Here is a 14253-nt window from a genome sequence, read left to right as displayed (position 1 = left end):
TTTTTTTACAAATTTGGCGCGCATGCTCATTTAGGTTTGACCTCTACCTCATGCACTATGCTAGACTTGAGGAAATAGTCAACAAACATGATGTAGATCAGACAAAGCCAACGTATATCGAACGCATACAAACGCGTACATTCTTGGCGCGTTTACGCGCCTCCCGCACTCTGGCCGTTGGCGCAGAATGCGCCCTCCCGCGGTGAAAGTGTTAAACCCAGTCTACCTAGTAACCTGTTTTGTGACCCTGCCATGTTTCTGTTCAAATTAGTTTAGGTGGCATAAAAAGCATAAATGTTGCTACAAACATGCATTGTTTCTGATGTGAATACTTCATATTCTCAGCTATGAATGATAAGAATATCAAGTGTCACCTATTGCTTGTTAGAATCTGTGGACTTGTCAATGACTGATGGGTATGTTTTACAGTCTCATCCCTAACTCTGGTGACCATTGTCTCCTAGACTACTGACAAGGATTGTCCATGTCCACACTGTCACCATCGGCTGGTGAGAATCTTAAACGTGGGCTATAGTCTCATTATTTCAGTCAAAATAAATAAACTCATACACATTAATAGGTGAAGTATACCAAACTTACCAAATCCTTAGCATTGACATCAGCACCCTTATCAATGAGTAAAGATATCACTTCACTGTCAGCCTTCTTTGCTGCTAGGTGAAGAGCTGTGCGTTTATACTAGAGAATATAAATCACAAAAATATGAATATGCTACAGCATAATGCTATCAGGGCAATGGTTTATCAACATTGAGAGGTCATTTTTGAATTTACTCAATCAACCACTTGAACTTCCCACATACAAAACTGAGTCATGTCACACTTATATAAACTATCCTGGATGGAAACATTTGGATTATAATTCTACTGAAATGTTTTACAGGGAATGTAGTTTGTACAGGATTAGATAAATCATTGCAGTGAATGAAAGTATTTGAGAACCATGGAATCACCCTTCCTGGTGACACAGATAAGATAAACATAACAATCATGTAATCTTTCCTTTATCTTTTCAGTTTCTGCTGTATTTGTTTACCTTTCCCTTCGCATTGACATCCATTCCACTGTTAAGTAATTTTTCAACAATATCAAGGTGTCCATTTTCAGCTGAGTTGTGCAATGGTGTGTCGTGACCCTACAAGTTACAAAATTTGATAAAAATACAATCAGTGATACACGTAATATGACATAAATGTCTTCACTGAACTAAAAATGAACACAATTCTCTTCACAACTCGGCTATAGATGTGCTATTGAATTAAAAAAAAGACCTCTCATTTCTTTTAAAGGACCAATATTGCTTATTTTGAAAAATACTGTAATGCAAACTGTGAAAATGGCCTCATTACTGGCTTTCTGGCCCATGCTCTTCGTAAAGATTTAAAACCAAATCTGTCAGCACAATGGATTCATATAATTTATGAGGAAACTGTCGGTTGCTTGTCCGTGTTGCGCATTTTAATCGAGGTCTTATTTTAATGGTGGTCGAGTTGCATCGCGGTCCTCATGGTCCAGTATTGATGTTCATTAAAATCGCCATCCCAATGACGCATTCCGTGTTGTTGTCGATTTGCATCGCGGTCTCGACGTTCCGTGTTGTTGTTCATCATAGGTTATAATCTAATTAGGTGTACGTCTGAAGGCACACAGTGGCGTACGCGTACCCATGCTCAGTTGTGATTTTTTTGGTTGATTTTGCAGTATTGGTTTTTCAGAAACATACGAAATTTGTCTAAGTTTTAAGAAACAATTAAATTCTCTACCCGAGGACTATTCACGCTTGTTGTATCCTCGCATTGAATTTACCGATTTCCTGTAATACAGTTATTTATGTGGTTTAGGGAAATCTTAGTGACAGCTTCAGGTAAAAAGTTGAATTAGACGACAACATGTCAGGAAATCATAGCACGTACGTCTTGTACAGATGAACTCTACGGAATTTTCTGATATCAAAGATGTTTGCTAATTTACAATGACACTCATACTTAACGAGATTTCCTGTCTAAATTTCCGCAAATCACCAAGAAAATCTAAAAATTACTACGCGTAATTAAGACTACGTGTAGAAGTGTCGTTTGATGACGTTCCGAACGTCTGTGCCACATGTACCCGACGTCTTGTTATAACGTGACAAAGATGCTACATGTACTGATGGAACGTAATTACGTGTAACCAAACTTCTATTTTAATTGCAGTCCGAACGTTCAGTGTTGCTTTCATGCTGTTGATTTGCATCGCGGTCCCAACCTTCCGTGTTGCAGTTCATTTTAATCGTGGTCTCAACGTTGCGTGTTGCTGTCGATTTGCATCACGGTCCAGAATCAAGCAATTTCAAGTGTTAAAATGAAGACAATTGAATACAAGGTTGATGTGTTGATAGTTTATTCTTGTGCATGCAACCGACATTGGAGAGTATAGCATTATAGAAAGCTTTGTTTTTGTAAAAATGTGTGACTAATAAAATTTGTCTGTGGCTAATAAAAATTTGATACTATTCGCCACAGTGGCTAACAGCTTTCCAAACCCAGCGCTAACACAGTCAATGCTATTTTGACTGAAACTCACGAACAGAATCAATGCATAGCATAGGACCTAATTCATATTACTCAGGGCATGAGATTTAAAAAGTGCTGGTGAGCTGAAAATCACTCTCCTAAAATTATCTGCGGGAGTGTTACGAGAGTGATAAAACTACTCCCCTGAAATGCATAGGGAGAGTGAAGCAAATAAAAAGAATTATGAAATCGTTAATTGTGTCTTGTGCATTCTAATTGAGAATATCTATTTTTACTTTTTTTTCTTATTTTTTGTTTTTGTTATATTTGTTTGTTATAGGAACTTAATGTAAGTATTATTATAGTAAGAACCAGTATCGGCAATACAGTCCTGATCACTGGACAAGTCACAAAATACAGACAACTTGCTGTGCTATGATATACCGGTAACACTATCGATATAGCACTCTGTAATTAACATTATTTATAACCAACCACCTATTAGCTAATTACAATCTACGATGATCATTTTCTGTTGACAAAATAATTTTTTCTTTTCATCGCTTCAGAAGTTTTACATACTTCACAATTTTCTCTTGTTGCACTCCTCTCAGAACGTCTACTTTTGAAGTTCGATATCGCGATGCTCTTTTGTTTGCAAGGCTGGTTTTCGCCCGAGTGCTCATGGGTTGAATGAGATTAACAATGGCCGCGCGGATACGAACGCTTCCCTCGCATAGATAGAGAAAACTAGGCTTTGGCTAAGTTTATAAGCGCGGCTGAGCACATCGTGTACCTAGGCGAGGTGGGTGTGCTCGAAAACGAAGATCAGTGCAAGTTTTGGATTCAAAATCGGCTGTTTTCGGCGGAGAAACTGCGCGCCGTATTTCCGAGGAGGTTTTCATAGTACGCATAATATGAGAGCGGCGATCGTGCATCAACGTCTTCAAATATTTCTCCAAACTGCATATTCAATTCTTGTCGAAATCTCTGTGCTCCTAATTCATCGAGAATACGGTTCTTCCTAATTATGAAGTCAGCTAAACGCTTTTCAAGAAAATAAGTACGAACAAATGAGGGAGGATCGCAAAATTCGTGTTGAATGAATTGCCTGTAATGATCTATGGGAGCGCCCGCTCCGGACAGATGCAAGGCTTACGTTCAATATAGTCCTGGTTGCGTACTCTGTACAGACATCGCATATAAAGCAACACAATATTTGATGAGTTTTACTAGCCACGGCCACGGCTAATCCCCTGTAGGGACCGTGTATAGCAAAGCTTAGAAATAGAAGACACGGTATTGGCACACGTACGCATGGCCTTTGTTTCTCTTGTTCATATGTTCGCTACAATTTAATTAATTTTTACAAAAAAGAAGCTGAAAGTCTGCAGGCTGTAGCCTGTCATTCCGATGATGAACACGTGCTCAGACGCCAGTTTTTTTGCAGTGCATTCATTCTGTGAACATGTCGCAGTCCTGTCCAAGTTGCCACGCGAGCGGAAAATCGTTCGCGTGGATTTTGATTTGCGCGAGCGCTAGGCGAGCGGAGCGATCGCTCGCCTCAAATCTCATGCCCTGATTACTCGGTCAACCAAAATAGTTCTAGTATCTCCTGTTGCTTTTAGACAAAACAATTTTATAACAGTATTTGCTGAGCATATAGAGCAGAGCCTCACAATTTTATTTGAAGACACTGCCGTAGACAAAATTGGTTAAAATTGGATCATAGCCACAGTCACGAAACTAAGTCCAATAACAGAGCACAACCAGATTTTTACAAAATATGAGCATATTGGCCGTAAATATTTTTGCAACTTTCCCCATTATTACATAAAACCTGAATAAAGTGATCTACAGACTGTTTTGAATCCTATCAGATAAGAAATGGAAATTATATTTGAAGAGAAAAGCACAAAAAAGTTAAGCAATGATTGTAAATAATCTGAATAAGGATAAGATACTTATTAAATCTATTCAGAAAAAAATACCGCAATTATACGGTGTCGCTCAAATTTGATCAGAATTGGTACATACCAGTATGGGTACCAAAGATCAACAATAAATGTAAATGTTAAATGTTTCTGTCTGTTCAGTGCAGGAAAATTCTACGGTGATGTTGTGACAATGATTTCTGCACAGTACAACCAGAAAAACAACAAGATATATTTAAACCAGAAAAACAAGAATGACAAAAGTAATTAAGGTCTGAAACTTTAGGTACTGAAGGTCAACTTCAGCAACATGCATAGCAGAGAATCTTTCTACCATGGATGTACAAAAATAGACATCCATGGCTTCAGCAGATCTGTTAATATGTCACATATGACCAATTAGCTGTTTCAGTTACTGCTACCACTCCCAAACATAATAGTTACCCTGCATACAAATAGATTAAAGGTCAAAATCCTCTTATTCACTGTGTGGACTGATTCAGTTCACTGCCATCACTCCTGCACACTTGCAGTATTTCCCTTTTTCTTACCTCATTTGCACATTTTTGACACTGATGTGTTCATTTGAACAAATTCACATCTCAACCCCTACATCTACCTGTACATCAAATAATGAGACGGTAGCTTTGGCGGTATGGGAGCCTTTGTGTGTGACGGACATACATCCGCACATACAAACCCACAAATATACAGACATACAGACGGCACTCAGACTCATTATATAAGCTCTTTTTGGTATTTATATATAAAACCAAATATGAGCTATAAAAATGTTAAGACAAAGAGGTATAATTAGCCCTAACATTGTAAACCTTGTCATCACTGAAAGAGTTCTAAATCATGTCAACCCTTAAGACCTTTAGCGAAAAATGTTTCCAATAAGTTTTCCAGTGAGTTTGCATTTATAGTTTAATAAAGACAATTGATGATCAATATGTCTGACAAGCAACTTGTTGCTGACAATGCAGCTAAAACAGGGATTTTAAGAACAGAAAAATAGCGTCAATGACACTGTAGCTCCCATCCTGGACTATTTAGTGTTTGTTCTCTGGTCAGATATTTGAACATGTGTGAAAGGGATAAAGTGCATGAAGTGAAAATACTTAAATGAAATGTACTGGAGACAGTGAAATATGTTTAATGTAATTATTCAGAATATAACATGGAAAAAATACAGAATTAGATATATCGAATACTGTGATGCAACCATTAACTCAACAAGTCATTTACAATGACATAGTCCCCACTTGTAATAGGAGTATTAGTCTTGATGGGGCAGGAAAATGTGGTCATTAAGAAGTATCACTGGAGTGTATATGTTGAGATCTATGGGCACATAGGTCTATGTCGTTGTTCCCAATTTGAACACATGAGGCATGTCTAAGTTCAAAATTGGGAAAAAAGATCAGACCTCTAGCAGTATTGGCCAGCCAAGAAATACATATGCGCATTATAAATGAGGTACAAGATGTGACATCTTAAGGTCTAATATCCTATCAAAATTGGAAGGTATAGAACTTGTGGTTACTGAAATATGCATATATATGTATAATCAAGGTCAAAGGTCATCGAGGTCACATGACATTTTGAAAAAAAAATTATATTGCTAATTAATCCCTATATGCCAAAAAATCCGATCTCTAGCTCTATTCGCTTGCCCAGAATTAGATGTGTACATAATTAATGAGGTAAGCGTGTGTTGTCATAAGGCTCCCATCCTACTAAATACAAAGGACATAGCACTTGTGGTTACTTATTTATTGACATAAACATATATTTTAGGTAAAAGGTCATCGAGGTCACATGACATTTGGTCAAAAAATTTCTCTCCTAAAGTTATCTCTATATACCAAAAATGAGACATCCAGCTCTATTGGCTCGCTCAGAATGAGATATGCGCATAATTATTGAGGTACAGTATGTGGCGTCATAAGGTGTCCAATCATACCATACATGAAGGGTGTAGCACTTGTGGTTACCGAGTTATGGAAAAATATGTATATTTGAGGTCAAAGGTCATGTGACATTTTGTCAAAAAAATTGTATTGCTAAGTTATCCCTATATACCAAAAATCACACCTCTAGCTCTATTGGCTCGCTCAAAATTAGATATGCGCATAATTAATGAGGTACAATATGTGGGGTCATAAGCTGTCCCATCATACCATACATGAAGGCTGTAGCACTTGTGGTTACTGAGTTATGGACAAATATGTATTTGAGGTCAAAGGTCACCAAGGTCACGTGACATTTTGTCAAAAAAATTGTATTGCTAAGTTATCCCTATATACCAAAAATCAGACCTCTAGCTCTATTGGCTCGCTCAAAATTAGATATGCGCATAATTAATGAGGTACAATATGTGGCGTCATAAGGTGTCCCATCATACCATACATGAAGGGTGTAGCACTTGTGGTTACTGAGTTATGGACAAATATGTATATTTGAGGTCAAAGGTCACCGAGGTCACGTGACATTGTCAAAAAAATTGTATTGCTAAGTTATCCCTATATACCAAAAATCAGACCTCTAGCTCTATTGGCTCGCTCAAAATTAGATATGTGCATAATTAATGAGGTACAATATGTGGCGTCATAAGGTGTCCCATCATACCATACATGAAGGCTGTAGCACTTGTGGTTACTGAGTTATGGACAAATATGTATATTCGAGGTCAAAGGTCACCAAGGTCACGTGACATTTTGTCAAAAAAATTGTTTTGCTAAGTTATCCCTATATACCAAAAATCAGACCTCTTGCTCTATTGGCTCGCTCAAAATTAGATATGCGCATAATTAATGAGGTCAATATGTGGCGTCATAAGGTGTCCCATCATACCATACATGAAGGCTGTAGCACTTGTGGTTACTGAGTTATGGACAAATATGTATATTTGAGGTCAAAGGTCACCGAGGTCACATGACATTTTGTCAAAAAAATTGTTTTGCTAAGTTATCCCTATATACCAAAAATCAGACCTCTAGCTCTATTGGCTCGCTCAAAATTAGATATGTGCATAATTAATGAGGTACAATATGTGGCGTCATAAGCTGTCCCATCATACCATATATGAAGGGTGGTAGCACTTGTGGTTACTGAGTTATGGACAAATATGTATATTTGAGATCAAAGGTCATCAAGGTCACATGACATTTTGTCAAAATATCCGAGATATATGCGTGAACGGATGGACTCACGGATGGACGAACAGACGGACATGACCCAATCTATAAGCTCACTGGACTTCATCCGTGGGGACTAAAAATTGTGTCACTGCATCCTTTTTGCAATATGAATACGATGAGAAACTAAATTTTTATTTTTCGTGGCCTTATACATGGGAGTCTATGGAGATCCGCCTTATACATGGGAGTCTATGGACGTGTAAACTAAAAATATGCAAATTTCACCACGATTTGCCCAAATTTGGGAAAGGTCACTCCTATGCACTTCCATACCAAGTTTCAAATCAATCGGACTTGTGGTTTCAGAGAAGAAGATTTTTTGACCAAAAATGGGAGAAAATTACAAAAAAAATCATGAAAAATAGCAAGTCCAAGATACTGACCCAAGATGTGCACAATCATTTCATGTCAGCCCAAAGTACTTACATGCTAATTTTTCATGTAATCTGCTCAGTGGTTATTGAGTTTTTCAATTTTGACTGTTTTTACATTTTTTCACCTAATTTGCATATTTTTGGCAATGACAACTTCATTTGAACAAAATCTCATCTACAGCCCATCATCCATGTACACACCCAATATCAAGATGAAATGTAGAGCGGTTTTGGAGTTTTTGATGTTGACGGACAGACATACAGACATACATTGCCATATATACATATGGCTATGGGAGCTAAAAATCTGTGCTTGCCAGAGTTTAAATTCAAGTAATCATCTAAAATAATTAAGTACAGACGTTCATCAGCACTCAACTGATGTATTGTTCATGCAGTTGAAGATTCATTTACACATGTTTTAAAGTTCATTACTTTTGTTTTCAGAACTAATGCATTAGGGTTAAGTTTGTGTTTGTGAAAATCGTATTTCCTGAAATTGTTTTGATCTTTAAAATGGCTGAAAACTCTATCATTGAAAATAAATATTACGTCACAAAATGATAAATAGTATGTGGGTTATACTTACTGGTTCCTTTTCTCTTCCCCACCAACTAATCCTATATCTTTTGTATACTTCATCACTTTCTTCATCAGATGACGAATCTTTTCCATCAGTAATAGTGTCATCTGTATCCATGTCTGTATCCATGTGCTCTTCTTCATTATCCCTGTCTGACTTGTCATCCCCACTCCCATCACCATCTTCAGCGTCCTCACTCCCATCATCCCCTTTAACGTCTCCGTCTCCATCCCCATTATTCTCTTTCAACGACTCATCCATTCTCATTTCTTCCTCTTGCTCTCCATTTGAATCATCAATCTCTGAACTCTCATCTGTCTGTCTTGCCCTATGCTCTGTGTTATCTTCTGCACTCTGATCTCCAGATACCTGAATATCAGTAGACGCTGACGCTGATGACGTCATCTTTCATTTTTGATCAACATCACAGTTTTTCTGTAATATTACAAAATTTTAGAAAAAGATCATTTTTTGGAGCTCAGTTGCCTGGAATGGAAAAGAATAACTTTGTCTTCAGATTTGATGTTGATGTGACCTGAAAAAAACATCGTCATAAAAGGCCTTTCACCTTTTCCAGGGGTGCCATACACAAAATACCATAAGAGTACTAATGACCTGAATGGCTGTCAGCAATTTGTCACATTGTAAGGTTTTTGTGGGTTTGTTTAAATCTGGTAAATGAGTTATGCATGAACATGACATATCAACATATTTATCAATATGTAGTTTCATCTGTTAGGTTACCTGAAAGCAAGAACTGGCATAAAAAATGAATATTTACATTACTGTTAGTAATGTTACCACTAACTCAAGGATTGTCTTGACTGTCACAGAAGATATATGTGTTATCAGCTGGGATTGTTTTGTGGAAACTATCTTATGGTGTACACTTCAACACTTCAATTATTTGTTTGTTTTATGGTTAAAGGGGAAGTTCACTAAGACTGATTTTTACATATGTGCTAGCTTTGGAATGGCTTATTCTGGAAAAGACATTTTTGCCTTTTATAACTCAAGTGATATTTTACAACCAGATATGAACTGAAAATGCTCACGTGTTTCATTATATATTGCATTTACGTGTAAATTTGAACCTTTGCAACATGTTTGCAACTTCATTGAAAGTATTATGATCAACATAATGAACAATATTCACTACAGATCAACTCTAAAGGTCATTAAGGATTCAAATAAGTAATTAGCTGAAATAAAAATAATTAATTTCTTTGAGTGCTGTCATTGTATCACCACTTAATATAGCATGTGGAATTGCCTTTGGTCAAGTCCTTCAAGCTATATATGCCAAACAAAGCTTATTAGATATGCAAATTATAAATTAACTGACATGAATATGCAAAGTAGGAGTTGGACGAAGTAAAAATGCTAATAACTTTCAAGAATGTTGTATTATATTATCTTCAATATATGTAGCAAGTTTCATAAACTTTGATCCAGTCAATTCATATATACATCCCTAATTAAGAAAGTTCATTAAATATGCAAATTAGTAATAATCTTTCATGTCACCCCTTAAAATTTGTCACGGCTGATATATCTTGGTATGATCAACATTTGTAGCAAAGTTCATCAGATTGTGCACAGTCATTCTCAATGTACATCCGTTTTTTCTAAAATCATTAATTATGCAAATGAGCAAAAAGTAAGCAAGCCACATCCACCAAAAACTAATCAGTTCTTGCCATTTGCAAACTTAATCTTCCGGTATGTACCAGATTTGATTCTGATCTGATGAGCCGTTTTTGAGATATCGAGCACACAGATGAAGAAAAAGACAGACAGACAGACAGGCAGACAGATATCGCTGCGACATTAGCTCAAAAACAGATAAAAACAGTGGCAGAGGTTACACTTTAGGGGCTTCACTAACTTTAATGTATTTTGAATCACAGAAAAAAACACGAAGTTTGACACTTTCATCGTGTGATATGGCAGGGACCATCTTCTGCCAGGTTGTGTGTATTTGCATAGCATAAACAATAGAAATGCAAATATGCACAGCCTGGTGTGGGCATGAGTGGCAAATCCATATCGGAAGATTGTCCCTGCCATATCACATGATGAAAGCGTCAAACTTGGATTTTTTCCCATGATTCAAAAGTTAGTTGATGAAGCCCTAAACTGCTACTTTGCCACTATTTTTATCCATTTTTGTAAAAAATGGCGTGAGTTACAGATGCCGCAGACTTTGATGTATATACCAAATGTGAGCTAACATGCCATGATTGAGTGCATACTGAATGGTATGGAAGTCTGTAGCTGCAATAATTGTAGCCCTCGAGCCGCGCGCCGGTTTCTTCTGTCGTGTCGGCTGTGTGGGGCTACAATGCCAGGCCATCAAAAGCACAGAAATTACGCCGGTGGATCTTGACAGTATACAGTCTAGACTGAAAGATGGTCAATTATGAGGCATTTGAAGGAAAACCTCACTCAGAGTCATTAAACCGTCAACTTAAGTCTGAATTATACAGTGTTGATCATTTGTTAGCATTGATGGCATTATATATGATCAGGAAACACTATATATAGTGAAATTTCCATGAAATAAGGGAAAATTTGCTACCATGTAGCCACTTCTGTGCCAACCAGATCTCCTGGGCAAAATTTCTGCACTTTTAATTGTCTGGCATTGTGTACAGCTCTACAGGCCGGCACCACACATCCAACATATGACAAAAGAAACAAGAATGAGGCTTTTAGCCATACCCTACGAAAGATCAAAATTTGCCACAAGTTTGCATTCCTTATTTGTTACAAACTTGATACAAATTCTGACATCCAAACAAGCACCAATCTTGCTAGTCAGTTATATACACTTTGATTCAAGAATAGGCTAAGTTTGCAGCAAGTATGTGTGGAGAGTGTGATGAACATTGCACCAAGTTTGTAAAGAGAATGTAGAGGTCATTTTGTTTTTGTTTGTATTGAGTGTGCACCAAGCTTGGAGATGTGGGGGGGGGGGGGGGATTCAATATCGTGGGCATGGTATCTGTTGCCTTAGCAACAGCAGACATATACTGTTGCCCTGGTTACATTTCAGGGGATTTAGATGATTGTAATTCCTGACAGCGTCTTTTTCAAAGTAATGCTCACACAACATGTGGTACATGACATCATCGTGCTGCTACTCCCCATTGTATTGTATACAAATGATAATTTCTAAACTGGCTTATAAATGTACACTCTTTAGATATGTTTACCTTGTGAGCAGCAGATTCTAAAATTCACCTTAGAGTCATGTATCCAGATGTTAGGTTGAACATCTATGAAAAAGTTGAGAGGATATTACTACATCCAACACGCACTCACCCTACGACACATTCAACTATACTACACTGTAAAAAGAAAAAACTTCTCACACAATAAATTTTGTTAACTAAAAAACACAATATATTACTGCAGAATAAAACAGTATCTCTACTATAATAAACATACAATCTTTGTACTTTATACATAAAATGAGCTGTAAAATATATCTTTTTGGCATATATGTACAGTACACTCTAATTCAAAACATTCCCTGACAATGGAATTGATTGAAAAATGGTAAATTGTCTCTTTAAAGAAGATCATACAGATCACAATTTTTTTAAATGTGTACCAAATAGAAACTGAGTGGTGAAAAAATATTAAAGTCTCATAGATAGTTAACTATGAAAAACTTATTCAAAAAATTTTGTAATTTTTGTGACATATATACTTTTGTTGACGAATAAAATTCACTTTAAACATTTCAAAATACCTTTCCGATTGAATGTACATGGAAAACATAAGAGTTTTAACTTAATGTTGTATTATTACATGTTCAAATCAAACGCAAAATCATCGAAAAACATTGTCCAGAGCTACAAAAAATAAAAACTTCATGGGATGACCTTGACTTAATTAACAGCGATATTTGAACAGACACTTAGTGTTCAGTCCAACTTCAAAAAGCAACAACTAAACACAACCACATTCCACATCACTTGGATGATAGATTAGTTCCGCCGAGTCCTAAATATTGTTTCCACCGTAAGATACTGACAACTGTGACGAAAATAACTCTGCCATGTCCGATTTGTCCAATGCACAGCATGCAGTGGAGTTTCTATCATAAGAACCAATGCAATGATCGATAGGGACAGTCTCACTTCTTGTCATCATGATGTTCTCAATGAACAGTGGTTGGTTTGAAATGGTCCTCTGTGGCATGGAAAGTGTCAAAGCAGCAAACTCTAGCTTGAAACTTAACTGAAATCCCGCGGAATTATCCAAGGTCATTTGAGTGTATAACGGACATATCCATGATCCACTGAATGTGTTTAACTTACATAAACTCTCGGTGTCGAACGGAGGCAATGTGTCCTTCATCAAACAACAATTGTACTCCCAAAACTCTTCTTTGTTCCCTTAATCGTCGGATGACAGAAATAGTCTACAATTTCTCCCAAAACGGCAGGTAAAAACGTTGTAAATTTGACTGCTGAAGCAGTGCATGATCCATGACTTGCTATGGTGCAGTGGAATTCAAATGCTGGTGTTGGCCAAATTAGCCAATCAAGTGTCTCTCTTCACGACATGTGATCTTGTAAGGTCGAAGTTCGAATACATAATAGTCTGTGTGACCTGTGACCTCGATGCTCTCATTTATCCGAAACGTCAGTTTCTCGAGAAATGGGAGAGTATATTACTTTTTGACCAACTTTTATGCACTTGAAATCAATCATTTGAAGACATTTGGTGTCATCTGGGATCCATGGTCTTAGGACATGTGTAATAATGCAAGTAACGATCATGATTTATAGCCGTGGCAATGACTTTTCCCTGCTCTGAGCATACTGGTATGACAGCGTGAATGTGTTTTGGCGGACACATGATTGACAGGTACTTTCAGTGGTTACGACTCGTGAACGGAACAAAAAAGTCTTTAAATGGAATTCGAGTACCATTTTTGGATCCTAATTATTTAAAATATGTCCAAGGAAATTGTTTAAAAACATGGCAGCTGAACTACGTTTTAGTTGACTTTTGATATTTTCATTCATGATATTGCAATGGTTTGATATGGAGGTAGCTACCTCCATGGTTTGATAAATTTGTGCATTCACGCGTAACCTCATTGAATTCATATGTGTTTAACAACCGAGAGTATTTAAAAATTTTTTGAATAAAAAAGAATTAATTTGTCATTTTGTACAATGAACACAGGGTACGTAGTTCGATCATTGTTTCAATTCTGTGACAAAACAGTGCCACGTGGGACAGCTAAAAAAATCTGAAGTTCGTACCAAACTTGATTTGTATTTCACATATATCTACAAGCTTGGTACAAATTCACAACTACCATGGTGAAAATCCCATAGTGTGTACCAAACTAGTACAAACTTGGTGCATATTTCACATGTTCAATTAAAGTGTGTATCAAATTTGTAACATATATGTACTAATATGTAGCAAGTTTTGATCTTTCGTACGGGTAGGGATGCAATTATTGCAGCTAGGAAGTCTATCACTAGTACACGGCTTGTGGCTAGGTACACTACCACAGTTGCTTGTGATTAGTCCCCGGTAAAGGCTCTGTATTTTAATAGCATGTGTATGCTTTACCAGGGGCCTTTGCCGTGTAAGAATGGCAGACGCA

At 37.0% G+C, this 14253-nt stretch overlaps 1 protein-coding gene across 1 annotated transcript in view; it reads right to left on the bottom strand.

Annotated features, from left to right (window-relative positions):
• Positions 1-13242, bottom strand: part of LOC139125224 (putative ankyrin repeat protein RF_0381) — a 51557-nt gene extending 38315 nt beyond the window's left edge. Inside the window, exons 1-3 of the mRNA XM_070691322.1 lie at positions 12944-13242; positions 8619-9047; positions 1057-1155 (exon numbers count right to left, since the gene is read on the bottom strand). Of these exons, the coding sequence (XP_070547423.1) occupies positions 1057-1155; positions 8619-9017 (498 nt within the window). The 5' untranslated portion in view covers positions 9018-9047; positions 12944-13242. The remainder of the gene's footprint in view (positions 1-1056; positions 1156-8618; positions 9048-12943) is intronic.
• Positions 13243-14253: the final 1011 nt, after the last annotated feature.

Source organism: Ptychodera flava, assembly GCF_041260155.1.
Source record: "Ptychodera flava strain L36383 chromosome 3 unlocalized genomic scaffold, AS_Pfla_20210202 Scaffold_25__1_contigs__length_14229661_pilon, whole genome shotgun sequence".
Classification (NCBI taxonomy): Eukaryota; Metazoa; Hemichordata; class Enteropneusta; family Ptychoderidae; genus Ptychodera; species Ptychodera flava.
Note: the sequence above shows the minus strand (reverse complement) of the source record. Positions and strands in the feature narration are given on the sequence as shown.